General features: G+C 25.3%; 1 protein-coding gene across 12 annotated transcripts in view; it reads right to left on the reverse strand.

Moving 5' to 3' along the window:
• Positions 1 to 26577, reverse strand: part of LOC126896224 (eye-specific diacylglycerol kinase) — a 120997-nt gene that overhangs the window by 50486 nt on the left and 43934 nt on the right. For 5 of the 12 annotated variants that reach the window (XM_050668821.1, XM_050668825.1, XM_050668824.1 and 2 more), the window contains exon 1: positions 9880 to 10152. The exons of 4 other annotated variants lie outside the window; for them this stretch is intronic. Coding sequence is in view for 2 of the 8 variants with exons in the window: in XM_050668832.1 (XP_050524789.1) it covers positions 24699 to 24712 (14 nt within the window). In the remaining 6 variants the exon portion in view is untranslated. Of the gene's footprint in view, positions 1 to 9879; positions 10154 to 24698; positions 24792 to 26577 lie in introns of those variants that run through there. 3 more of the 12 variants (XM_050668832.1, XM_050668829.1, XM_050668822.1) reach the window with 3 other exon arrangements.

Consider the following 26577-nt stretch of genomic DNA (forward strand, 5'->3'; position numbering starts at 1 on the left):
AGTATTTATTGAATACTTGTGATATTTTTTACTTAATTTTGATATCACTATCCAAAATATTATATTAATATTATATATTCAATATTTTTTTAATATATTAAAATTTACAAGTTATTTAAATCAACAATTTGCAATTTATTGATATCTAAGGAGATATTATGTATTTATTGAATCATTTTTTATTTTTTACTAATGCTTGAAAACTCTCTTTTATTTCATACCTATCTGTTGAAATAAAATCATTTATGTACAGTAGTAAATTTGACTATACTAAAATATATTTTACCGTTTGTAACTAGATTTCAATTTATTAACCATTTCAACGATTATTCTTTAAAAAAAAAATCTTAGAACGTCGTATTTTAAGTAATTGTGCATAATTGAATTGAATAAGCATTTAAAAAATCTATATAATAACTTTAAACATTTTTGAAAAATTTAATACACTTGTTATAAATAAAATGATGCTTTTTGAATAGTTCATTAATAATCATTAATAAAAAAAAAGTTTGATAAATTTTCTACTCGTATTTTTCTAGTTAATATTAAGTACAAATTAAATAAATTAATGTTGTGCATATTTTCTCATAACTGTAGTATGATTCAAAAATTAATAGTTTTATCTTTATCCTCGATCATTAAATGAAATGCATTTTATTATTTTTCATTCAACAAAAATATTTTATACCCTTTAGAAATTTAATACAAATTAATATATCAATATTGTTTGTAAAAATTAAACTTCAGTTTTAAAGTTTTGTATTGTAATTTATAAAACACTAAGAAGTTATTTTAACGAATCATTTTTAAAAGAAATGATTACAATAACGAAAAAGCGTTTTCTCTGGAGATTCTCCAGAGTGTGTATTTTTCTTTCGTGCTTTTGAGTTTGCGAAGATATTGATCGATTTATTACCTTCTTTCGAGAAACGGCACAAGCGTCGTTTATCATAAATAATATCAGATAAAGTTTCAACCACGTCTGACACGATATTCTTTATAATGATTATTTTAATAGATCTCTAGATGACATACTTTTTAAATTAGTCAAATCAATAATAATAATTTTTATTGATTCTTCAATAGCATTTCAAATGAAAAACTTAATTTGTGTTGAAAAAACTAATATTTAATAAATCGAGAAAAGTTATTAATAAAAAATGGTACTAAATAAATATTTTGATCTAAAGTAAAAGTTTAATTTGATTTCATTATAGATTATTAGTTACATTAAACCAAATATTATAAACAAATTTATAAACATTTTTTTACATTTACTATATTTTTTATGTTTACTACTATAACTTATAAAATAATAAATAATATACTATATTATTACATTTGTAATCGAAAAATAAACAATTAATTTAAATTATAACAAAATAATCAATAAAACAAAAACTGTTTAATGAATCATTTGTCTTTAAGAAGTTTGTCTTATGAGAAAATTAATTTGATATTAATCAAAGTTCTGTTAGATAATCAAAAATGTATACCATTAGGTACATTACAATACTTAATTTAAGACTAGACAAAAGCAAATTTTCCTGTGATTTTAACATTTGATAAAAATATTCCGCTCATGTTAAATTATATTAGACAAAATAAAATTGATTAAGATTAATAAAACCGATTTAGAGAGCATACGTAAATGCACAGTGACAATAAATTATAAAATTTAAATTACTTTATTGATTACATGTTTAATTTTATTTTTGTAACAATAAACAAAATATTTTGCACAACAAATGTAGTTTTACTGCAATTTCATTAGTAGTTTATTATTGACTTTAATATTTCTCTGAATTTGTACTTTCAAAAAAAAAAAGTGTTCCTTTGTCATAGTTTTTTTCGCGGAAAAACGTTTTAACAATTTAAAAACGAAATATTCTTTAAAGAAAAGTAAAAGATAAAGTAAGTCCATAAAATTAAATGAAAAATTTACATCGCTACAATATTATTGAATTTATTAAAAGTTGTAACTGGTGCTCATTTACGAATTTCTTGAAGAATAAACTTTCAAATCGTACACAAATACATATATTACACGATATTTTTATCTAATAAGTACAAATTAAAATGTATTCATATTTTATTATGAAAAAAAATCAAATTGATGTCAAAATATTTTTTATGGCTATTTTTTGTGTTGATAAAATATTTAAATTTTTTTATAAATGTCAATGTTCTTGTGTTTGATTCAGAAATAATCTTTAAACATGTATTCGAGTAGTTGAGCTTTTTCAATCTGGCTGTCAGTTTCTTTACTAAACTAAGTTTGATAAAGATCCGAAACAAACAATGAACCTTATTGAGTGTATGTCATACGTCTAATGTATAAAATGTATTGAAGGTATACATTTTAATTTATTCTTATATAAAACCTACAAGTATTTAAAAGTTTATAAGAGAGTAGAAAAACATTAAAGACATTTCTGAAAGGAATAACTCATAATTAAGAACGACTAATGATAAATTATAACTGCACATAAAAAAAGCATTAGTGCAAATTTATATTCGTAGAAAATCACTACACGACAGAGCAAATTTAACTTAACATTTAATATAATAACGTAATTGTCTATGAAAACACAATAATGACAACACGGTTGGGTTAACTTTTATTTACATGTCAGCAAACATGTTGAGTCATTTCTATAAGTGAATTTCTTAATGGATTGAAATGTAAGAACTCTATGTGACCTTTTTGGATCTGTCATATTTTACATCTGTAAAATTGTATTGCCATTGTTTTGTGTTGTCACAGAACTAACATATGGAAATTTTGGAAACTTAGTCAGTTGAAAAAAAAGTGTTGCTAATTAAGTATACAATATCACGTCAGATATCCATTATATTAATTAACCAACTGAATGACGTATTCAACAAGTAGACAATTTTTTGCCGTTGTTGATATTTCATAATTTAGGAATGTTCATTATGAAAAGTATATTTTTTAGGCAGATGTTAATATTCCATCATTAAGTAATTTCAAAGTCAAACAGTAAAAATTATTCGAGTGATAAAATGTTTAAAAACTTGTCGGACAGATTTTTAATGCAAACGTTATACTGATGAATAGTTATTAATTTTAAATGTTTTAAAAGTAATTGGTAATTAGTTTTTTTAATCATCTAATATAAATGAATTTTGTTATTACATTGCGATAATATCTAAAATCTCGGTAAAATAATTATATTAATAGTTTTTCAACGATAATACTATTGCATTGTGATTTCAGCTTTTACATTTCGATATAATTTTACTGAATATCATAAAATTTTGCGCTATATGGTCACTAGTAACAAAACTAATAATAAAATCATCTTTACGATTTGTGTTTTACAACTTTGTCAAAAATGATTTTACTTAAGATTACTTTAGCCATTTACAGCGTTGAAAATTCTTTCGTAAAAACGTCGGTAACAATAAAAAGATCAATGATGCGACTGATAGCTTTTCTAAAAAGTTTTAACTGCTTAACGCATAAGCGATTCCGTCGATGATATAATTTATGGTGTGCGGAGTTGAAATGTAGACGAACAATAACAGCAGACTCTCACTACCCAATGAGTATAAAAATATCAAAAACGCAGATAGATAGATAACATTATGTTCGTATGTACAGAGCTTGTCGCGAGATCACTGTTTCTGACACGGTGAGATGTTAAGTATCATTTATTTTTCACCGTCATACCATTATGGAGCCATTTTGCATAAAATACAAATACTGACGTGTCATTTTATCTGATAAACGGATATAATGCTTACGAATTCCCGGTGACGCAGTGTTTTTTGAGTTCATACATACGACATTCAATAGCTAGGAAAGCATACAGTTTTTCGGAAAAAATTACTCTATTATTAATATACTCTTGAACGTATCATTAAAAAATATATATGATAGCGACTTATCAACTAGAACGCGGTCTTTTTATTCTTATGTATACATAGTAAGTAAAATAAAGTCAATAGATTTTCAAAATTTTCCATTTATACAAGGAAAATTACGAAAACCCATTTTTCAAAAATTGAGAGCGTAATATGAATATTATCTTTACACAAACTATTTAAATGTATAAATTAAATTATACGAAATTCAATTTTTCGATAAATAAAATTTAAATGTATTAGAATTTTGAAAAAGTCGAGGAAAAAAATAAATGTGAGATACGGAAATGTTCAATTAAAAATAGGAATTTTTTTTTTTTTCCCAATATTTTAATCTAAAATCGACTAGAATTTTATCACAAAATTAATGCATAAGAATATTAAATATTCGAAGACCGTGTAATTTTATTAATTTGTTTGAGGAGCGAAACTAAGCGAGCTTAGAACTTTTTACTTTAAAAAAAGACTTAATTTTAAAAACAATATATAAACGAAAAAAAAAGTATAGAAACATTTTGATTATCAGACCAGCGTGTAAGTATAGAGTTAATTTGAAATTGCGATTACACATTTTCTTATTGTGTACAAAACGTGTAATTTTGTTTATTTTTCTAAGAAAAGTTTTTTAGAACTCATTATTGAAAAGTTTACTTATATAATAGAATTAATGAAATTAAGAGACTTTAGAAGTTAATACAATAAAATAAATATAACTGTTTGGTTAACACTAAATCTATATTATGATTGATGATACTTTAAAAATTAAAAAACAGTAATATAATAATTAAACAATTATTACATTTTTGTTTTATGTTAAACCGAGTGTGTAGTAGATAATTTTGAAGAAAACAATATCTATTACTTAAAGTACAAATCGCTTTTATAAAAATTACACTTCTTTAAGAAAAGTAATAAATTATAATTGCGTTACGTCATTTAACGCAATTATACTTCAAAATTATATTAGCTGACTTATTAATAGAACATTTATTAGTCGGTAAAAATGTTATGCTTGTATAATAAATGTGTTTTAAAATCGTTTATATTTCATTACCTGTATTAAAGACCATAACTCATTGCGTTATTGATTAGTATGGGTATACAAACACTGTGCTAAGCTTGTCACACAAACAATTTTACAATCATAAAATGTTTGAATAATTCCTTTGTAGGATTATTTTATTGAAAAACTTTGGTAGTTTACAATTAATATTTTTATGAGACAAGTTGCGACATTCGACGTTGCTCATACAATAAAATGATTATCAGCATGAAGATAACATAGAATAAGAAAGTTTCACCAAGAAAACTTCAATAATACCGTTTGGATTTGTGTAAGAAATGGCTCAAGTTAAAGAGCGAATAAACTTGTAATGATTTTGTAAAACGTAATGTGCCAAAAGCACAGATTACTTTTGAAAAATAATACTTAAAATATTAATTTAAAATATTATTTTTCAAAAGCATTCAGATTCAAAAAACGTTAACTCGTAAAACGTAAAAGTACTATCTCGTTGTAATTGTGTTGCGACCCCAAAGAAGTTCTACAACAAATATTCGAACCATGACATTACTCGCATATAGAGTGTAGTTTTAAGTTATACTCAAATCCGAATGAGAGCTGGTGCTTTTAATACGCTTTGTCGGTGATCATTGTATTCAAGTGGATGTCAGGTACAAAATCTAGTTTGAAAAACAATCCACAGAGAATCTTTGTTAAAAACTTTTGTCCTCGGAAAGGATAAAAAGTTTTGATGTGTGTAGGCGCATGAGAACATATACCATTATTATAAGCTGTATTATTATATTCTTCCATGATATCTGGAACTGTTTTTTGGCTTGCGTACGTCCGACTGGCACATTAAAACGAATGAAAAAACATTTTTTTTAAATCGCCAGCGTGAGAAATATCTCTAAAATGATTTACTGACGGAGGAAGTTAAATATCATCACCACAGTGTTACATCGAATCTGGATAATGCTCTTCCAAATTGGACAAATGGCTGTCTCGCGAAAATCTATTTTTTATTAATATCAATATAACATGTAGTTTATAAACGCCCGGCCGCCGTTGTGTGTAGATAAGTGCGCATAATAACAGATTACATATTGACTGGCTAATTCTGTGGAACTATTGTAAAAATACATTTCAATTATCGTTTGAGTAAGTAAAATTGGCAACGATTCAATGCGTATAGTTTAACACCAACGGTACGGTTGTTTCAGTAGCAGTCGTTTTGGAAATGAAATATGAAGACATGCAAACCGTTGGAACTACACAAGTAATTATAGTAATATAGTCGGTTTGAGAAACCTAAAAAAAAATTCACACCAAATGATACACTCGGCGGTATAATTGTCCTGTCATATTTTTATTTTTAAATGGGTAACAATACACCAAATTTAAGCTGTTCGACGATCGCTTACGAATTAATGCTTTCGAGTTGTGAAGCTATAAATATTTAAGTTCAAGAATTAAACATGAAGTGTAACGGAGTAAGTAGTACGCAAAGGCGAAAATAATATCGTACAGGATAACATAATTGCGTCGTTCACTTTGCCCTAACATAATAAAAGTTCTCACTTCAAAATATATAAAAGAATTTAATGAACCTATAAGAAATAAACTTTGGTATAATGCATGCAGTGTTCGAAATATGTGGTAAAATTTGTTTATTTAAACAAGGAAAGTAATGAATACGCATGGCGTCAGAGACAATTAAAAATTTAACTGTTACCATCTTTTCATGTACATCTTGTTTAACTTTCATAAATACGTACTTAGAATTTTCGCACATTTTGAAATATTATTTATACAAAGTCATGTGTATACTAAAAGTTATCAAAAAAGTTTTTCCATTTTAGCTAAAGAATTTTGTTTGGATTTGAAATATGCGAAATTCTAGTATGATTAAAACTATTATGTAAAATAAACCTTATTATGTACTTTCACACATGTTACGAGTAAAAATTTTGGGGAAATTAGTGCATACGCTATACATTCACATATTTATACTAAATTGAAGAAGAAGATGCGAAGATGAAAACTGAAAGCATTATTCCCCTGAAATTATATTTTAATTATCAAGTATCTGTAAGGGATGTAAGTTACCATACGTTCAATTTCAATAACATCTAATAATAACGAGTTGATGAAATTAGAAACAATTATTGTTGTAATTAGCATTTAGTATTAAACAGCTTTTACATCAAATTCTAATTTTATTTATTTTCAAATTGCACAAGATAAAATATATCAAGCTATTCTCAAAAAATCAATTTATTTATTCAGAAATATAATAAAATTGATGTTAATTCTAATTCTTGATTTGTATAAAAATAACTTTTATTATTTGAAAACATTTTTGGTGTACTACGTGGTATTTGTAAAACAAATTCATTCAGTTTTAATTGAAATTATTACTTGGTATTAAAAAGGTGAAGCTTTTAAAGATTTATATTTAAGGTAGATTTGACACTTTCGCATATTTTAGTTTAAAGGTTGTGAGATAAAAAAAATATTTAACTGCAAATAAAATATATTAGTAATTCATTTAAAAAATTGAAAATATTTTTAAAACAAAATAAATGTGTTATTCTAAAAACTTTTAAATTTTATATTTTTTATCTAATTAAAATTTTTTTTGCATAATATTTAGATTCCTTATACTTGATTTTTTTTTTTTAAGTTTAGAGCGCGTGTATGCCAAAGAGATAATGTTAATTATAGATTCAGAAACGCAAAACAATCAACTACTTATTATATTATTGCATATTGATAGTACAAATGATTGGACTGAGAAATGGTTTTTTTTATAGTACATTTCGTATTGATGTTATTTTACAATGAAAAATATTCATGTTAAGATTACCTTGATCGTGGAATGTTTTACACAACATACAAACAATTATATGGACACAAAAGATTTATTTGAACGTATATTTCTAACAATTCTAACCACAACAAAAGCCTGTAGAGTTAAGCATACAATTGGTTAGTTAGAAATTATTCTGAAAATGAAAACTATGCAAATATTTTGACAAAGCTCATTTCTGTATGTAATCTTGTTTGATATCATATAACAATACTTATCTTCATTGTTGTTTATTAATAAAAGGATGTACTTAAATGCTAAAAACAAATAAAATTATATGTATATTTGCAGGTAAATATTATAAAATTATATAATCTAACAATTTTTTATTTATTTATTTTAGTAAAGAGTAATTTATTATTAATTTATCGAATATAACTCAAATACACATTTAAATTCTTGAATATATTTAGTTTGGGATTAATTCCGACTTTGAAAAGTCGTCTTTTAGAAAATATTTATTTAAAATAATATTTTTACCATTGAATTCGATCGCATCAATATCACAAATATATAAATGTCGGAGAATTTCTTATATCAAAACATTATTTAATGAGCAATTCCAAAAGTTCTAAGATATCCTAAACCAATTAATTAATTGATAAATAAACGAATATTTATGAGACAATTTGATATGTGGAATTATTCATTAAAAACGCGGAATCGATAATTTTATTTAAAGACTATGAGAATGCATTAATGTCAGCAGTCAGTCCCAAATGTTTGTATTACAATTTACATGTATACTCTTATTATCTTTTAATCCCCGTGTATTGTACGAGTTATTGAACTATAGAAAATACAAACGTGGTGCTGGCGCCAATAATAGTACATAATATATCAAATGTCTCGCCCAACATTCACGAAAAGACGCATTTAATTATTTTTATTGTAATCGAAGAAAAATTGATTTAAATAATCTAATTACGTAGGTACCTGTGCAATTTTTTAGGGAATGAAGAATTGCGCGTTTGAAAAATAAATATATTGAAATCCGGCATAAGTTTAATTGCCTATTAATATTTATGAATGTGCGTGGCAAATAAAAACGTTATTTTAACAAATTCTGCACATAGTCATTGCCTCAGTTATATTATTCTATCATCCGAAGTGATTTAAATAATAAACGTAGACAAACGGATTTAAATGCTAAAACAATACGTTGGCGAAGATAAACATTTATATTTCAATAACGCTATTGACATACAATATTTCATAGGCACATATTTCACGAAAACATAAATGAATTTCAAATTTAGACTCGATATTTTTCTAAAAGTGTAGGAGTATTGACTTGATAGCTTTATCAAATTGTACGCAATCAATTCTTTAAATCAAAAGTAGGTTAAGTTCAATTTTGTCAATAAGTTAGTCGAATAGTGTTTCCAAAGGATTTAAAATTCATAGAAAATAAGATGAAAAAATACATTTTCAATCGTTATCTGTGAGATAATTTATTGTTGTGTTTCATATAATTTCATTTTTGTTCTATATAGAACGTTATAAGAAAACTAATCAAACTTTTCATACTATACGAGAAATTTGATTTTTTTCAAATATGTCCTAAACAAACCCATTTTACGGATACAGAAAGTTTTTAAAATGTGACATTTAATATATCAATAAATAATAATTGTATAAAAACAAATTATTTTATATATTATAATTTACACAGGTATTCCTCGGGTCGACTGAGATTGGTTACTTATGGTTTGTACGACATTCATAAAAAATTAATTTAGTATAGAAAATTCAAAAACCTATTTTTATTATCAATTGAGTAATTTTCACGCTCATAGAGCCAACAGGTTATCATTTAAATAATGAAAACGTTAAATTTATGACAATGTTCGATGTTTCTTTCGTTTTATAAAAAAATTTTAAGGACAAATTTTATCATTTCCGTTTGTTTTTCTAGATGATAAGTTTTTAAGATTCTCTATATATTTTCTCGACTAAATCTAATACATTCAGCCGAGAACCTTAAAAAGCAGTATATTATACTGGCCATAAACGTTTACGCAGAATATGATGCAATAAAACGGTGAATTTTTCCATTCGAAAACATACCTAATACAAATTGTTTATACATATAATATATTATTTTTAAAACCTTAATCGTCTGGATTTTTTTACGAAGATACAATTGTATTACGGAGGTGTTCACGTCGTACGTAATTTGTCATTCATCAAAATCGGTCTGGTCTCATTCAATACTTTGAACAAGACCTCGTTGATCTCGAGACACATGATTTCCCATATGCTCACACACACTCGAACTCATTTACATGGTACTATAATTATTTACAGAAGTTCGCACATAGTCTGACGCGCAGACTTCGGCCAAACGTCAGCGTACCGCGCGACACGGCGTTTAAACGACTACTGAGGCGGCGACTGTCAGTCCCGTTTTACGGCAGCGATGACAGCTGAACTACGGTCATCCTACACACGTTCACCTGGCGCTGTTGTTATATTTAACGGCAGCATCAAAAAACGCTACAATAATACAAGTAACGAGATTATATTCCCATAATGTTATTAATAATAGGTATTCCGAAAAGGTACGCCTGGGAATATTGAGACGTGTTGATAAAGTGATATCGAGTGCTGACAATACAATTACTGTGACATCGCAGTGTTGGCCGCGACGACATGGCCTAGTCTTTCAGACTAAAAAAATCCAATAACAATGCGTTTGGTGAACTTCCATCCGTCCTCAATGATAACGCGCGGTGAACAGTACATCGTATATTGACACACAGCCAGATCATGCAATAAACGACAAGATGGAGAATCGCATGTTATGTACTTTGTGTTACAGGCACGTAAGTAACAGTGGAACTATCCGTTTTCAGTGTATATCTATACACACATGTGGCGTTTATAGCTTCGAGCCGTTAAACTTCCATTTTAGACTTCAGTAACAATAATATTAACGCGTAGTTAGGTATCTAGTGGATGTGTTATTCAAATAAAACGCAGTTCACTTAAAGCACGTGAACGTTTTGATCCCACAAAACGCAACCTATAAAACCTCTGGCTAAACATATAATGTTTTAATAACAAACGTGAAATACCAAAGGAAAAACGAAAAACTCATTCAAGAACAAAAGCTATGGACACCTGTTGACGTTTAAAAGTTTTACTTGGTTTGTTCGAAAATAAATTTAGCGCACACAGTAACAATATATCTTAAACGGGTCTCGTCGTCGTTCACTTAACTAACTCTATCGAATTCATTTCCAAAACAATGGCAATCCAATTTGCTTTTCAACTGAATCCCACTAAAAAAAACATAAATCACATAAAGATGTATGTTTCTGTTGTGTTTGTTTCAACTAACATGACAATATTTTATTGCTTTGTGTTTAAAATTTATTTCAATGGCATGAAAAATCAATCTATTTCTTACTTTAATAGCTTTGAAAACATTAAACATGGTGATTTCTGAATTATTGCCATAAGTATCTAGATTTTAATGAAATTTATTTTACATAGCAACCATTGAAAAATATATCTATTATTTTAAAAATAATGTTTTATATTAGTTTTTACATTTACTAACATGATTTATATGTTAAACAAATTAGTACAAGTCGCTGTATATCATTTGTTGATTAAATATACATTACTTGTTTAAGAAATATTAACGGTTAAAATATATATATATATATATTTTTAAGAGATGAAAAAGTTAATTAAAATAAACTGCGTTATGCAGGTAAAATGGGTAGAATGCAGTACGGATTCGAGAAGTTTGTAATGGTAAATAAACCCAAGTCAACCCTTAATACCTCCAAATATACAACCATAATTTCTTCTATTTTAATAGTTCTCTCAAAGTATGAGAGTTTAATGAAAATTTTCCGACTAACGTTAAACCTTCAACTAAGTAAAACATAACCATTTAATGAGTTACCCAGTAATATCAGATGAATTAAATAGTTTGAAGAGAAAATATTCATACATTTTTTATGGATTACCATTGTGACGTTTTTTTGAAATATTTATTTTAATAATAATATAATTCGATCAATTAAAAATAATTAGTAAACATCAAAAAATCATAGAATATGAAATTAGTTTTCAGGTTTTTTCTTACTATAGTTTTAATGTTGCCTTCATATTTTAGTATGCTCACGTATTTCAGGTTTAGGCCATTTTCGATTTAGAAGTCTGTTTAAGTCTTGCCTAATCCGATTTTGATTGAGACGACCTATGCAGGTTTTATGCACGGAACGCGAAATCTATTTAACTCTTTTTTGAAATTATTATGTTTTTCAAATTATTTTATATTTGATTTTTGTTGTATTAAATGTACTTCCTTAGTTGTCCTGAATCGAAATTCTCCAACTATTATTACTAGACCTTTATATACGTCGAAATACTTTTTTTCAAGTCATTATATCATCTTATCTTTGTTGCCATTGGTTACCAGCTATGTTTTACAGACAAAACGGAGTACTGGCTTAAATAGCTAAAATGTAGAATTGTTTTTGTTTCGCATAAGTGAGAATGATGTCCCTCTTAAGTATTTTCATTTTATGAAGTACTAGCACATTTCTTATCACTTTTTTAATACTAGGTTAAAAACAAGTGGTAATAACGTAGAACAACCAAAAGGATAAGTAATTTGAATTTACATTGGCTCTTACAGAGGATGAAAAAAACACGTCCGGAATAACCAGAAATGAAACGTGTTGCCATTTAGTGGGAAATCTTGTTGTTTCTTTAATATTGTATCACTGATCATTTGTTTTATTATTTTATTCCAAATTATTAACCTTTCTTACAAAATCTATGTTAATTACAAAGTACTCATAAACCACATAAAACTTAAAAATAAGGGAAATATTTATTTCTGGCATAACTGTTAATTTTAAGATATAGCATGCCGTTTTCAAGTTTTCCTTCTAGTTGTACTGTGGTAATAATACATCAACCTGCTTGAGTCCAGATTTAATTTCAAACTTTCTAGCATTTGTTTTTCAAACTTTGAGTAATATAAGAAAATTATATAATTTTACTAAATGAGTTAAAATAGTTACAAGCTTTTTTCTTCCTTAAGCCGTTCTTGAAAAATAATAGTATGAATTTCAGTAAAAATAAAATTTACTTATTTTTAATAGCTGATAAAAATTTTAGTGATACTTTTTCACTAGAGTACGAGGTTTAAAATAATTTTAAAAATAACAGTTTTTATTGTAGACAAATTTATTTATTCACGTAAATATTTTATATACCTATTTTATAATTATATAATTATATATACATACTATATATATATATATATATATATGTACATAATATGTATAAATATCAAGTTTCATCAATTATATTTTGGTGTAACAATACATAGAATCATTATATTAAATTGATCATACAAGATGATAGTACTCTAAATTTCCGCTTGGAATAAATAATTCTTCACCTATGTTAATGTAGTGTTGGAAAGTATTTATTAGAAGGGACAACAAAACAAAGAATCTACGAGAATCTAATATCGTATAAATACATGTTTACTCAATAGACTATAAATAGATATAAGAAACTAATATTAAAAATTAGATAGAACATAGTCAAATAGTTTTAAATCCTAATTTGAGTACAAGATAATTTTAAATTAAATTGAATGTTTCATTAATACAATCCCTTAACAATATACCAAGTGTTCAATAAGTAAGGAAACATGTCAATTGTTACGAATAATGATGACAATAGAAACGTTTCCCTACTTACTGAACACTCTATATAAAATATTATTTTAAAGAGAGAGAATACATTTATCCCCTCCAATCATCTTTTTATTTTTTTATTTTTATTTTATCTCTATAGTATACAAGCTGAACACTTTATTTTCGCAAATGTTGAAAATACTACCCAGACACTACAGCCATGTTACACTATAGTTATTTTAAAAATAAGACATTATATCAATTTGTCCGAAAATTTATAAACATTTAAGGAAGGTTTGAACTATCGACTTTCTTCAAGCACATTTGCATAGTAACGTTTTAGATTTCAATCTTTATCTATAGTTTTCATTTTTTTTATAAAAATGTGAAAACATATTGATGAATTCTTTGTTCTACAAAGTAATCATATAGATATAAATTATCCTTTCCAGTTGTTTAATTTAATTTTAAAAAACTCATTGTTCAAATGAACTCATAATAAAATAAATTAAAAACATTAATTTACTCTTGTTTAAAATAGTCTCGCCTAAATAATTGAAAACATATAATTTTCAAATTTAAATAATTACAAAAATATTTAAATTGAAAAAAATCAACTATGATTGATGACTTGTGTTTTCTGAACGAACTGTAATCTTTTTTCTTAAACATTTTTCCTGAATATTTTTACAAACCAATAGACAAGCTCGCTTAAAAATCCGTTAAAAGACTGAGTAGAGAGTTCGATGGTGTTGAGCATTTACTTAATAAAAAACGTTATCTTTCTGAATTGGACAATTCCAAGTTTACTGAGTCGTATGATTGTTTAGGCACATGTTCTGCGAACTGTGTCGATGAGACTCGATTTCGGACAGAATGTTCATTCTTAATTAATTGTAAAAATCATGGAGACTCTGTTTTATCTAGAAATGAGAAGCCATTTGGTGTGTATGTGTTGGTGTGTAAACAAGAGAACGTTGAAAAAAAAGATGAATCAATCACGAATGTGCATGACAAAGCTTTTATGACGGTTTATTTCAAAAGTCTTACTAATAAGATTAGTTTTTATTATCATTTAATTACAATTAAAAACAAATTGTCTAAAAGTCATAAATTTGATGTTTACCCATCTCAAAGAGATATCGAAATTGTTGAAAAGTCAACGTATTATAAATGATGGTCTTATGCAATGGCAAATTTCAGAGATGTCGGTAAAAAGTACGCCATTAAAAAGATTAAAGTCTACTAAAAGAGATTCAAGAAAAATGTGAATAGAAAAAAACTAGAAGGATTTGTAATCGAATATTTTCTAATACATTTGGTTTTTAAAACTTAAATATATCTTATTATTTTGAAAAAATACTATTTATGTCGGTCGATTATTGAAAGTTTATTGTTGTATATGTTAAGTTATTGAAAAGGTTATTGAAATCTGTAGATTTAAGTTTTTGTAAAATTTTAATAATAAATTAATTTTGAATTCATCTGTATATATAATATTTAAACCAAAACAAATTCTTATTTTGTGATTTTCAATTTCCAAAATATCCTCCAATTTTTTTAAATAATTGTTATTTTTTGAAGTAAACTAGCTAAATACTTTAATTTTGCAAATTTTGCAGGCATTACCCGTGGAGACTTTATGTAACTTTCTAATTTATTCCATTTCAAAAAATATTGGCTATTAACACTAAAAAATTTAGTATTAATATAAATAAATTGATTTATATAAATATTTCCTATTTAAAAGAAAAAAAGAAACTGTATAAAATAAATAGTGAATAATGGAAAAAAATTAAAGTGAACAAATTCATGAATATTATTTCATCTTGAAGCTATTTTAACAAACGTATATCATCACAAATAATATTAATTATAAGTATTACTATATTATATTACTAGTTGATTTAAACTATTTGTTAAGTAATTTCTCAATATAACTAATGGTTGAAATATATCGGAACATTTGTTATCATACGGTTAACGGCGAATAGTGTAGTCGGTTGGGTTCAAGTTTATTCAATAATGAACTTACGTTCCAACGGATATAACGATCTCCATTACAAATTAAGCGCTTTTGAATTGTCCGTGAAGAAATAAATTCCGACGAAAACCGCTTTCCACTACTAAGTATAAAATAATAATTGGAGGTTGAAAAAATTATTCTATGTCTCGTCGTATAAGTTTCGTGTATCCTTAGCATTATGCATTCAGTTGTGATGTGTGTTAATGGAATCTGATCAAATAATTGATGAATTTATGAACTTGAGATTAGTTTAATGATTACAACAAAATATTATATAGATAGAATAATCTACAAATTTAAATCATTCAGTTGTTCAAATTCAAATGTTAATATTTGTAATAATATAATTTTCATATAATATACTAAATGTTAATTCAGTCATGATATTTTTGTTAGATAAATCATAATCACAAAACTAACTATAATATATATATATTTGCGCATAAAATTATTATAGCAATTTTAATAATTACATCAACAATTATTTTTACTTACTCATTTATATCGAAATATTATTTTAATGAACTGTATTATATGACTACTCACCTGAAATTAAAATAAATATAGAAATTAGAAATTGCATGTGTGATATTTTATTATAATATAATTTTGATATTTCATCTCATAAAATGAGTAAATGTATACTCGTTAATTTTATATTGAATACACATTAAACTATTCTATACCTTATATTCAATGAAATTGAATTAGAAATAAAACATAACAGATTTTAATTTTTTATTATGTCGATTGTATTTAAATTGAAATATAAATAATACTATGATTTTTAAATAAATGTTCCTGCGATTTGTGTTTATACCTTTTTAGATACTGTATTCAGAGAAGGTCGATAGTAAAATTTTGTTTTGACAATATAAACGTAAATAGTTTTATTTCATATATTATAACTATACAATTAGTGTACTAATCTAAAATAAAACAATCACGAAAAATATTATAACAATTTAATTAGTTTTATTTTAGCGTGAGATTTAGCCTAAAGTTCTAAATAAAAAGACCTTTGAACTAGAAATTTATTAGTCTTAAATTATACAATATAATAGATTACTTTTATGTCAATTTTTACCTCCATATATCCATTATGACTTAAATGAGATGTTTACGAATACTTTTGAACTACGCAGAGATGATTTCATAAAATTATTACTTTGTATAATTTAAAGATTTTCTTTCAGTTTCATTTAAACATAACGAAACTGAACACTAAAGGTATTTTTTTTAAATAAAGAAAAGCTTTTTGAAGTTTTATACTGAATGAATAATAAGATATTTGGTACAAATAATTTATTTATTTGTTTATTTTTAATTTGACTTTAAATAGAATAAGAGTTTGCTAAATAGGTCTTAACAATCCACTGCGGATTCAGTAAACAAAAAGGTTATAAGTATTAAAAAAAAAAGTATTACACTTTTTCAAGAGCCTATAACTTCATTAAGAATGTTTAATCAAGAATTAATTATGAAGGGATGTAAATAATGTTATCAGCTTTAATATGACGTGTAGATCATTTCTCTATGACCAGCCAGCTTTTCAAAATCTGTACTATCCCAAAACATGTTTTGATGCTCAAAAATTAGAAATAATTTCTCAAATAATATGAATATTATTACTTATCAAATAATGATGTCATTTAAAATGGTCAGGATCGAATTATTATTTAATGAAAATGACTTGTATATTTAGAAGTTATGAAATTTCAAAAATATTGTAATTAACAATAAAAATCAATCATAATAGCTAACGGCAATCATGTTTCGGAAACGATACAATTTTTATTTTTTTTTTTCAATTAATGTTACAATTCTAATAAATCAACTCGCTCAAGTACGTATAAAGAATACTTAGCAAAAACGAATATGATGAGTATATGCTTTCCGAAAGAAATTTTCTCTCCGGATTGATCAATTTTACTACTTTTAGTAACTCGTTCAATTTTCCAAACAAATGTCCTATAGACTAATTACCCAAAAATCGCAATTAATCACTATAACAAAATTAAAGTAACTGTGAATATGTCAGAAATGTCAGTTACGAAAGAGTTTCGAATTATTTAAACATCATATTTTGTTGAATGACATCCAGTTTGCCGAAAAAAGTGAAAAATCTTGTAAGTGAGCTATTGTCGACATGCAGCAACAATGTGGTTTGCCCCTCGCATAACGACTAGCGATAATAACAAAGGTCGCCACTGCCTAGGGGAGGTGTCACACTTATCAGATATGATTACCATACCACAAGTGAAATTTAATTTTAAGTTATTTAATAATTTCATTTGGATTAATATGTCGTTAGATATAAATGATTATAACTCCTCGTGGTTTATTAACCATAACTATAATGATTGAAGTTGTTATGTAAATATACAGTAAAACGTGTCCAGATTAAGGAACAGGAATACAATATATGCATGTACTTATGCTACTCGCGCAATCATAATAAATATTACAGTTAAGATGGATATGGAAATAAAATTTAATTGTAAAAAAAAACTAAGTTGAACACGGACAAAAATAAGAAAGTATCAAAAACCATATCTACAAAGAAAGGTTGACAACAAAAATAAAATAAAATATTTAAACAAAGTCAAATAATATAACTAACATCACAGACGATATTGGGACACATCCCTTAATATTAATCGTAATTAATGAAAAACACCAAGAGCTGCTAAAAAAAAAAGAGGAAAACACGTGTTCTCCACTCATAAAAAATATAAGTTAATTATTAATAAAATGAAATGAAATAATTAATAAAACACGGCTCATTACATAAATATAATTATAAAAAACGATACCGGGTCTCTGAAAAGACCCATCGTACTTCATAATTGAGAACAGTGACAAAAAATAAGAAACGTGTCTACTCTAGCACAATAACAGAAGGGTGGAAAAAGAGCCAACACCAATCTAACGGCAATTTCAAATCAATATCGGTCAGTCTTTAGGGAGGGATCAATACCGTTAAACAATTCGATTTTAATTGTGTTTATTCTTCCTGGTCGCCTTATTTAGCGGTCAGCGACAGAAATAATGAGCTGTTGACATCACTGTGTCAAAAATAGGTTCATTGGAGCATTCTCTTGCGCGATAAAAAACAGATAAACACAGACATAACAAAAATAATTATAGGTCCACCTTCGAATTTGTGACGTTCAAGCTGGTGCGTTTTTCTTCGAATTAGATTAATGTTAGAAAATTTAACTAAACATTTTTTATTGGATTACTTCAAAGAAAAGTAAACCATCTAAGTAGTAAAAATAGTAGAAAATTTAAAATGTTTATTTTAAGTCGTATTGTATTTTTTACAGTATTCTGTCGTTGATAATGTAAATTCATATCAATTGTTTTTTGTAAAGAATACTGAAAACCTAATGTTTTATATTGTATCTGTTTAATTTTTATAATAATTATAAAAAATAATTATTATCGTTAGTGTATTGTGGACTGTACTGACTTTTGATTATTTGACAAAAACTAAGATTTTTTAGAACATTTTATTTTAACTCACTATAATTTTGGAAATTGAAAAGTAAAACAAAAATGGTAAGTTACGCTTTTTTTTATTGGAGGCATATTAAGCAATAAAATATTTTATGATTGACACCCATTAATTTCTAAAATTAAATATTCAGAACTTAATTAATTTTATAGATTTACTTTACTAAAAAACCAATCAAAATTGTTAAAAAAATGTACTCAATTAATCATGTTATAAAATTTGATTATAATTGTAAAAATCCATTATTAAAATCAGATGAAAGTAAAAATCATTTTTTTTAGAAATGATTTATATAGCAACGTATTTCAAAAATATTTAGAATACTATGGACTGGTAATAGCACACACAAAGAGAGTAAAAAAATTAATAAATTACAAAATAAAATTGTAGCTGAATCCTATCATTATATCAAATGTAATTCGACAATAAATACTTCAAAAATATTAGAAATAAATGATTTTTATTGTCTGTATGGAAAAAGCTGGTTAGTTAACATTTTATTTGACAAAGGGTATTTTTTTCAATTTTCGAGGTTAATATTTTCAATTAGATACGAATTCTAATCATTTAATGTACAATTAAAAAATGTAGGTCAAGCTGAGTAAATAATTGACACAAAAAAACCACATAGTAAAATAATTTTAATATGAATAAGAAATATCTTCTCAGGAGGGAAGACTACAAAGATGAACTTCTTGATATTCATTTAAGTTATTGAATCTAAATGAGATAAAAATCAAATAAATTGAACATTTTTTTCTAACTCAAAAATAATTAAGAAAAAAATCCAAAAATATTCATTGCTACAGGCGGGTTCGAACCTCGTACCCTAGCTGGGTTCGACACAAGTGTTACCAACTTGGCAACCGTATGTCGCATTTGTTCTAAGTTAAAAATGGCAATTTTTGTTAGTTCAAATTTCAAATTTATATTTTTAACTTAAAAGAAGCAAAATTATTGTGATAAATTTAACATTCTATGCTATGTTAATTCGATTTATATAATATTTATGAAAATCAATGTATTCTCCTTGTAAAGTGTTAAAAAAAAAAGTAATTTACAAAAACGTGAATTTTAACACAAACATAAAATATTTTTGAATACGGTAGCCATTTTCACCATAAGACAATCTTGTGTTCGAAATTCCTTTTGATCATAGTAAAGTATACCACATAAGCTTTAATTTAAGATACATATAAAAGTGTCAGTATTTTCGGAACATTTTCAAAAGTTATGTTGAAAAAGGTAACTATGAAACCCGCCTTTGAACAAATGAAGGGTTAGATTTTCAAAAAATATATACCAAATGATAGGCAATTACCTAATGTATCTATAAATATATTTTTGTTTCTATTCATTAATTTTTTAAAAGTATAGCTGATTTTAGAAAAAAAAAAGATTGAAAAATGTCAAAAATTACCCATTTTTAAATTTGTAATTTTTTTCAGATTTTATTAATTAGTGTCTAGAGAACGTTACAAAATAGTTATAACATTAATAATTAGAATATTGACTAAGGCGATAAATTTAACTCTTCATTGTACATTTAATTACTTTTTAAAGCAACCAGAAACGAAAAATGCTTATATAAATATACTGTAAAAACACTATTGTTGCCTAAATAATTTAAAAAGTAAACGGATAACTATTACTATGACTAGAATGAGGTTCTGTAGGAGAAGCAATATTGTAGTTTTAAATTATACCTCATATTTACACTCTAAGATGCAAAATATAATAGAAACTTTAAAGAATGAACAAACATTAATAGATTTTGTGTAAAAATAAAGTTTCGNACAAAATATAACAGAAACAATAAAGAATGAACAAACATTAATAGATTTTGTGTAAAAATAAAGTTTCGATTAATGTTAAACAAATATAAACAACAATTTATATTATACGTCGTGTCGTATATTTTCTTAGATTTTATAATAATTATATACAATTACGATTTATTGTTACCAAAATTTAGCTTTTTGTGCTTTTCTTGAGCTTTTTTAACGAGAGAGACGTTTTAATAATGTATTTATATACAAAGAATGTCTCACGATTTTCTGTGCTTTTTAATAACTTCTGATCTAGCGAATAATTTGTGTTACTTTTCTTTTTTAGTGTTTACAATTTTAGACTACGCTAAAAACATAGTTTTTATTATTTGTTTCTAATAAAATAAAATTAATGTAAAATTTTTTTTCAAAATTTCAAAATAGTCATTTTTAACTCTTTAAAAAAAAAGTATGGGTCTTTAAAAACTTGAGGATAAGTGCTTATTGATTTACAAGCCTTTTAATTCATAAAATAAGTATTTAGAGCAGGCGTAGTATACATTATAAATATACTAAAGTTCGAGCTGTACCCAACCGTGTCACATACCCACTTAATGTATTAAACTGTTATATGTGATATTTATATAATTTTTTTTTAATCATATTCTATTTTTAAGAAATAAATAATTGAAGACCTAAATATGTCTTTTAACTTTTAATTATCCAAACCAAATCAAATAGGTTTGTATTCGTCAAAAATCAACGAAGATTTTCAAAAAAAATAAAAATACATTTAAACAATGCCAATGATCTAAAAAAAATATTCTTTTTTAAAGAAGTCTTTGACGTAGAACAATAAGATCTATTAATAAAATTGTATAACATTTTATTATTCTTCTTAAAAGTGTTTTTTTTAAATCTAAAAGCATAAAATATAAGGCCCATAAATATTCAATGTAGTTATTATACCTGACTAGCAATGTCATTTGCAACGAAAAAGTTTTTTGAAATACTTTTTAGGTTAAGCTACTAAAAAAAAAAAGGAAAATATGTTTATGTTTTTAGATGTTTGTATTATAAGCTTTAGTGAAAAATCGTTATTAATGTAAGAAAAACAAAAAAAGTTTAATGTGTTCGTCTTTTAACATTTTTCACGTTTATTTGTTTTAGACAGGTTACGTGATAAGTATACATACATATGCGAATACATAAATCTATAAGTTTTCTTCGGCCAAATATTTGTATGACTTATTTTTACAATTTATGATATTTATAATGATATGCTAAACGCAATGGAACGAGAATTTTTGGGTTAATTTAAGTGGTTTTGATTTTTTTCAATTTAAGTGCACGAATATTATACCCAAAGTAACATAATACATTACGATGCATTATTTTGAGCTGCCTTAAAAAGAGATTGTTTTTATGAAAAAAAAAATGAATATGTTACATACAAAAATAACAAAACATTAACATTTGTTTGTATATTATATCTTATGCTCATACCATAAAATTTAGATTAATATACAATTTTAATCTAAGAGATAATTCAAAATATGATAACATTTTATTGTGAATTATCCTTAATAAATAACAAGTACAACATAATTTTTTTGTGTTATAGTTGTTATTGAAATAGAAAATTACCTATTGTATAACCATATAAATTGTATGAATTATATTATCAATTCAATATAATTACACAACAACCAAATGACCAAAGGTCCAGTAGATTTGATTATTGTATAATGATGTCATCCAAATAAATTCATATTGAAGAAAAATGAATGAAAAAACAATGGGCTTGCGGAATAAGAAGTTACACGTATGTGTTGCTATGGTAATCTAAAGTACTGACGTCACTTCAATTGAAAGTCACCGTCCCTCATCTTCCGTCTCATTGTATGAGATACACGGCCTTACTTTGCCACTATAAAAATACGACTATTTCTAATTTAAGCAAAATATGTTCTTTTCATAAGTAAAAAGTTGAATGAGAAATGCATCTCTAAGAAGGTACATTTGCCCACTGATTATAAACTCTTATGTTTGTAGCGCTATCTACCAGAATCAAAAACAATTCCTCTATATAAGTACTACATGAAAACTTTGTTTTATACACAATTTACCACTGACATATGAGTTATAGGTCACAACGTGCATCTCGCACAGAATATTTGTCGATAAAGATTACTTCAATTAATAGGAGTCGACATTTCAAATGTTACGGAATTTCCAGATAATCATTTATATTTATTAATGGAAAACTATATTAAATTGATACACGAGTTGTATTAATATGGGCATCCGTCACATTATGGATAACACAATTCATTACAATAGTAATTCAATATAAAATAATGTTATGACTAAAAAATGAAAATAAATCACACTAGAAGAGTATTTGATGTTCAGTTGTTCTAAGATGAACCACAATAATAAACTGTTTACAGTACACTGAAATAACTGAAATATTCATGATATTAATGTTTAGGTATCCACTTGTAACATTATAAGTATGACTTTGCGTAATGAAGTTAAAATATTAATTGCAAAACTGAGTTAAGACATTCACGTTTCAGTGAATACGAAATAATTTATTTAAGATAATGTAATACCGTAAAATTGGATTAAGTTGGCCATCAAGTATAAAGTTAGCCACTTCCAAATTTAACTTTACAATGTATGTTTACTTGAAAATATAAAATTGAATAATTGGTTAACTTCGTAGTAGGCTTCATTTTTATTTATTTCAGTTATCTTACGCTCAAGAGATAAATTTACAAGTGGCTAACTTTATACTTGATGGCCAACTTAAGTCCATTTTACAGTACATATAAATTTATAACACACAAACTTCTTATTTGCTAAGTTTACGCTAAAGAAACTGTAATTGAATTTTAATTCAACGGTATCGATAATTAAACGACTAATTGAAATGAAATGCATTACTCTTTTAAAATAAATGGAAGCTAATACTAAGTTCGCGCCAATCTAACGAATTCTGTTAACTTTTAACAATGCATAACGAAAAACTTTACCTTATTTAATCAATAAATTATTTTAAAATGGTGCAAAACTCAAATCAAAAGTAAAAATATTTTAATGACCGTGACAATGTGATGCATATGTATACATAAAGCGCAAAAAACTATTTGTCATAGAGTATATATAAGTTAATGTTCTTAAGAAATATTACTTTTTTCGGATTTAAATATTAATGTCCAATTTTACAATTTTGCAAAAAAATCATTTAGTTTTTAAATATACACAAGTTCGATTACAATTAAAAGTTACAGAATAAGATTAGTTAGTTCCATTACTTTATTTAAAATTAACCATCAAATCGAATTCAAAGTCACAATTAAATTGTTGTACAATCAGATTTATAAACAAAGTACATGTTTTTATAATAAAATTAAATTAATACCAAAACGCTGAAAATTTAAATTACATTAGGAAAATCAAAATTTAATTTTTCTTTAACTTTGCTGAGAAACTAAACAGCTATAGTTTTATATCTGTTTACCTGTAATGATGTATTTTTTATAATTGTTTTTAATCCGTCATAAATTTATTCTTATTTGCGTTACGTTATAAAAAGTTACTATAAAACTTAATATATATCTTAAAGCAACTGAATTCATTTTTAAAATATAACAATTCGTAAATATTCATATTAAAATTTATTTATAATTTGAACGTATTATATAACATTTGAATAATAAATAAACATGAGATATTACAAATATTGCAACTAATTGATTTATTAAAACAAAACCATTGAAATTTACCAGGAATATTATTTTTGAGGCCTTTTAAACAAAAGTAGAAAAATTATACTTTCCATTTCTTCTTTAAAATAAATAAATACATAGAAAATATGTTCCATAACTCTATCAACAGTAAATTATTAAAACTTATTTAAATGTTATTTACCCTGTTGGAGGCATTTCCGAGCTCGCTGAAGTTCCCAGTTTGTTAAAGTTAAAATTAAATAGATAATTGAAAAAATAATTTAAATATTTCGATAACGAGTGGTTGTTAACGGAACGTGAACTGATTTACCTATACTAAAAGCTATTAGATAATTATCTACTAAAGAATCCTTTCAATATTAACTTTTATTGGATTACAAAGCTCAAAGCCTTAGAAACGTTAAACTAAATTTAAGTGTTTTTCAAGCTAGTTAAAAAATATCAGAAGATTCTTAAGTTATGTGTTATAATAAATTTGATGTAAATTACATGATGAAAATTTTCAATTTGCCTAAAATGCATTAGTTTTTATTTGAATTGAAATTTTTATTCAGAAAATAAAATAAAAACTTATTATCGTTTGAATCACAAAAGATGAATCAAAGATATAAAATTATATTACTATAAATCACAAAAAATATTTTATTTTTTTTTATTAGAGGTATTTTAGGAGGTTTTTGAATGCTATAGGGGAATATAAGAAGTACAACGTTTTACCATTTAGTGAATTAGTATATACCCTAAAATACACATGAGTGCACATTAAAAAAGGTAATATAATACTTTTAACATATAATTTATAGTTATTTAACAAAAGTATTTGCTGTCTTTTTTTAATTATTTATTAATACAAGTATTAAGTATTAAGTATCCATATACAAATACATTCATAGGCAATCTTAAAGTGTGATTTCAAAATAGGAATATTTAACAAAATTCGAAAAAAAAACAAATAAAACTATAACATAGATAAGTCAACATAAATGCCTTTAAAATAATTTTTAGATTTAAGATATTTAATCATTTAAATTTTCATAGGAGTTTGTTCCCCTCCAGTTCTCTCAAAAATATTTCTGAAAGGAAGATCGATTAAAACATTAAATTAATCTTTACGCTATAAATAGAAGTGGACGCTATAATTTATCTATGAGAGGTAAAGAATTTTTTTTTGTTTGGGTATCAACCAACTAAAGGTTTTTGACCTGATGACTTTCTTTAAAATTATATCTCTTTTCTACTGTGATCAGCACGTCTTAAATGGGATTATATAATTCCCTAGTCTTTTTCAATTTATTAGCCCCTGACTATAAAGCCTTATTTACATTTAATTTAATTATATATGTGTAATAATTTTTATAAAAATATTAATTGTCAGAATCTTCAAGATCATAAACTTTTCTACATTCCATAGCGCTTTCTAGTGGAAAAACGAACGATTGTAAAATTTAATATTTGTTACTAGATAGTAGCGTTTCATTAAAAAAGAAACTTAAAAAAATAAAAATCAATCATAATTTTATGAAACTACATACTTTACTCAAAATTGAAATCAACATGAGACTAGTTTTATTTATGTTACTTGGTACTTGAATAATAAATATTTTTTTGCTACATAAGCTGAAAATCAAATAACAAAAGGAAATAATACCAGCAAGGTTTCACGAGGCAATGTATTAATATAAATCCAGTTTTTTATGAATGCTTAACGTGATATAATTTAATTCTATTTTTAATTAAAATAAAACTATTATAATTAAGTATTTTATAAAGTTATCAATAATTTTGATAGTAGTTAATAACGTTAATTATATTCAATAATTATTTTTCAATATTGTTGGAGTATAAAATTAAAAAAAAAACGGTAGCACAGTGGGGTCGCGGCATAGTGGAGACATTGCATAGTTGGGTTCAGTCTAGATTTAATCTGACAGTGATTAAAATCACTATCATAAGAAACGCTTCGATGCAAATCTGTAGATAGTGTTTAATTTTAAAAAATTGATGGATAATTGCAAAAGCAACATCAACTTCTATTAAAATAAAATACAAAACCCATAATT

This window comes from Daktulosphaira vitifoliae, unplaced genomic scaffold, assembly GCF_025091365.1.
Source record: "Daktulosphaira vitifoliae isolate Bord-2020 unplaced genomic scaffold, ASM2509136v1 Scaffold_1, whole genome shotgun sequence".
Classification (NCBI taxonomy): domain Eukaryota; kingdom Metazoa; phylum Arthropoda; class Insecta; order Hemiptera; family Phylloxeridae; genus Daktulosphaira; species Daktulosphaira vitifoliae.